The sequence below is a fragment of the Papilio machaon genome, chromosome 27 (genome assembly GCF_912999745.1).
Source record: "Papilio machaon chromosome 27, ilPapMach1.1, whole genome shotgun sequence".
NCBI lineage: Eukaryota > Metazoa > Arthropoda > Insecta > Lepidoptera > Papilionidae > Papilio > Papilio machaon.
In genome coordinates, this window is record NC_060012.1 from 3,446,366 (window position 1) to 3,447,975 (window position 1,610).

General features: G+C 29.4%; 1 protein-coding gene across 1 annotated transcript; it reads left to right on the plus strand.

Moving 5' to 3' along the window:
• Positions 1 to 241: 241 nt before the first annotated feature.
• Positions 242 to 1,061, plus strand: LOC106709434 (3-oxoacyl-[acyl-carrier-protein] reductase FabG). Its single transcript, XM_014501237.2, has one exon. The coding sequence runs from the start codon at positions 282 to 284 to the stop codon at positions 1,059 to 1,061; it is 780 nt and encodes a 259-aa protein (XP_014356723.2). The 5' UTR covers positions 242 to 281.
• Positions 1,062 to 1,610: the final 549 nt, after the last annotated feature.

Genomic DNA, 1,610 nt, shown 5'->3' on the forward strand with positions numbered 1-1,610 from the left:
TTGTTAGTCTACATATGACTACACATACCGTGGAAAGCCGCCTTAATAATTATGAGTGTCAATATTTATGTCATACTCGTAAATTCCTGACGTCCAAGTCAATACAACTGACCATAAAATAAAATTGCATTATGTCATAAAATTATCATTTCATTTTAATCTTGCGATTACGATAAGAGATCAGTATAAGTATGGGATGTGGTACGAAAGGATGGTTATATTGCATTCTGCAACAATAACTGTTTGTATTTTGAAACATTGAAGTGTAATTCGAAATAAAAATGAGTTTTTACAATAAAGTGATATTAATTACTGGCGCTGGATCAGGTATTGGAGCTGCAACTGCGGTAGCGTTCGCAAAACAATCTGCTATAGTCTCAATAGTCGATATCAATGAACAAGATTTGAATAAAACTGCTGAAGTTTGTAAAACTAATAACAAAGAAGTATTAAAAATTGTAGCAGATTTAACAAGAGATGAAGATATTAAACGAATTGTTGATGATACCATAGCAAAGTTTGGGAAATTAGATGTACTCGTAAACTGTGCCGGTATGTACACTCCTGCAAAAATTGAAAGTAATAATTTAATGAAAATATACGATCGAATTCTTGCAGTTAATTTAAGATCTATCGTAGCATTGACTAATTATGCTGTTAAACATTTAATCGAAGCTAAAGGTTCCATAGTTAGCATATGCAGTGTGTCAGCTAAGCTTGTAACAAAGAACAATCTGCCGTATAGCATTTCAAAAGCGGGATTGATGCATTTTACTAAATGTGCAGCAATAGAATTAGCAGAAAAAGGTGTTAGAGTAAATTCAATATCACCTGGAGTTGTTAAAACTAACATTTTTCAGAGTTCTGGTTTCAATGAGACAGAAATCAAAATGTGTATAAATACATGTATTGATAATACACCTTTAGGAGCTATGATACAGCCGGAAGAAATAGCAGATGTGGTACTGTTTCTCTCAAGTGATAAGGCAAAGAATATTACTGGTTCGGATTATTTAATCGATGGTGGAATGCTGTTGAATGGATTGGTTATAATTGGCTAACTAAATTATTAATTAACTTATTGCAAGTAATAATTACTTTTTTTTTCTAACATTTAATAAGTTACATTTATTTTAATCATATGTACTTTATTGTTACTATTAAAAATGTATTTATAATCAGATTATGTGGTTTTTATTCCAACTGTAATTTGTAAGTTAAATAATTCGAACAATTTTAATCAGTCGTGACAAAGAAGCATGAAAAGAAAATTTGAAAGTCAAATGTAAGTCTAAAAATGTCGATTGAAAAATAGACTTTTTCCTTTCAAATTAATGGATAAGGAATAAAACATTTTCAGTTTTTAGTTTCGAAATTTTCTCTTCAATAAATAAACATTGTAAAGCAGTTTTTAAATTACATTAACTTGATGGAAATAATAATGTAATAAAAATTAATGTACAAGGAATAATCATTTTTAAAATTCAGAAGCCTTTCGATATTTCATCGGCTAGTTAAATTGTCTGTGAGATTGGAAGGTCGATAATCGAAATTTTACTGCAACGAATAAATAAGATATACGAGACGGCTTTCAAAATTTAAATCTCTTT

What these genes read in the sequence shown, in the direction of transcription:
- LOC106709434 (XM_014501237.2), top strand. Translation starts at nt 282, where the DNA reads ATGAGTTTTTACAATAAAGTGATATTAATTACTGGCGCTGGATCAGGT.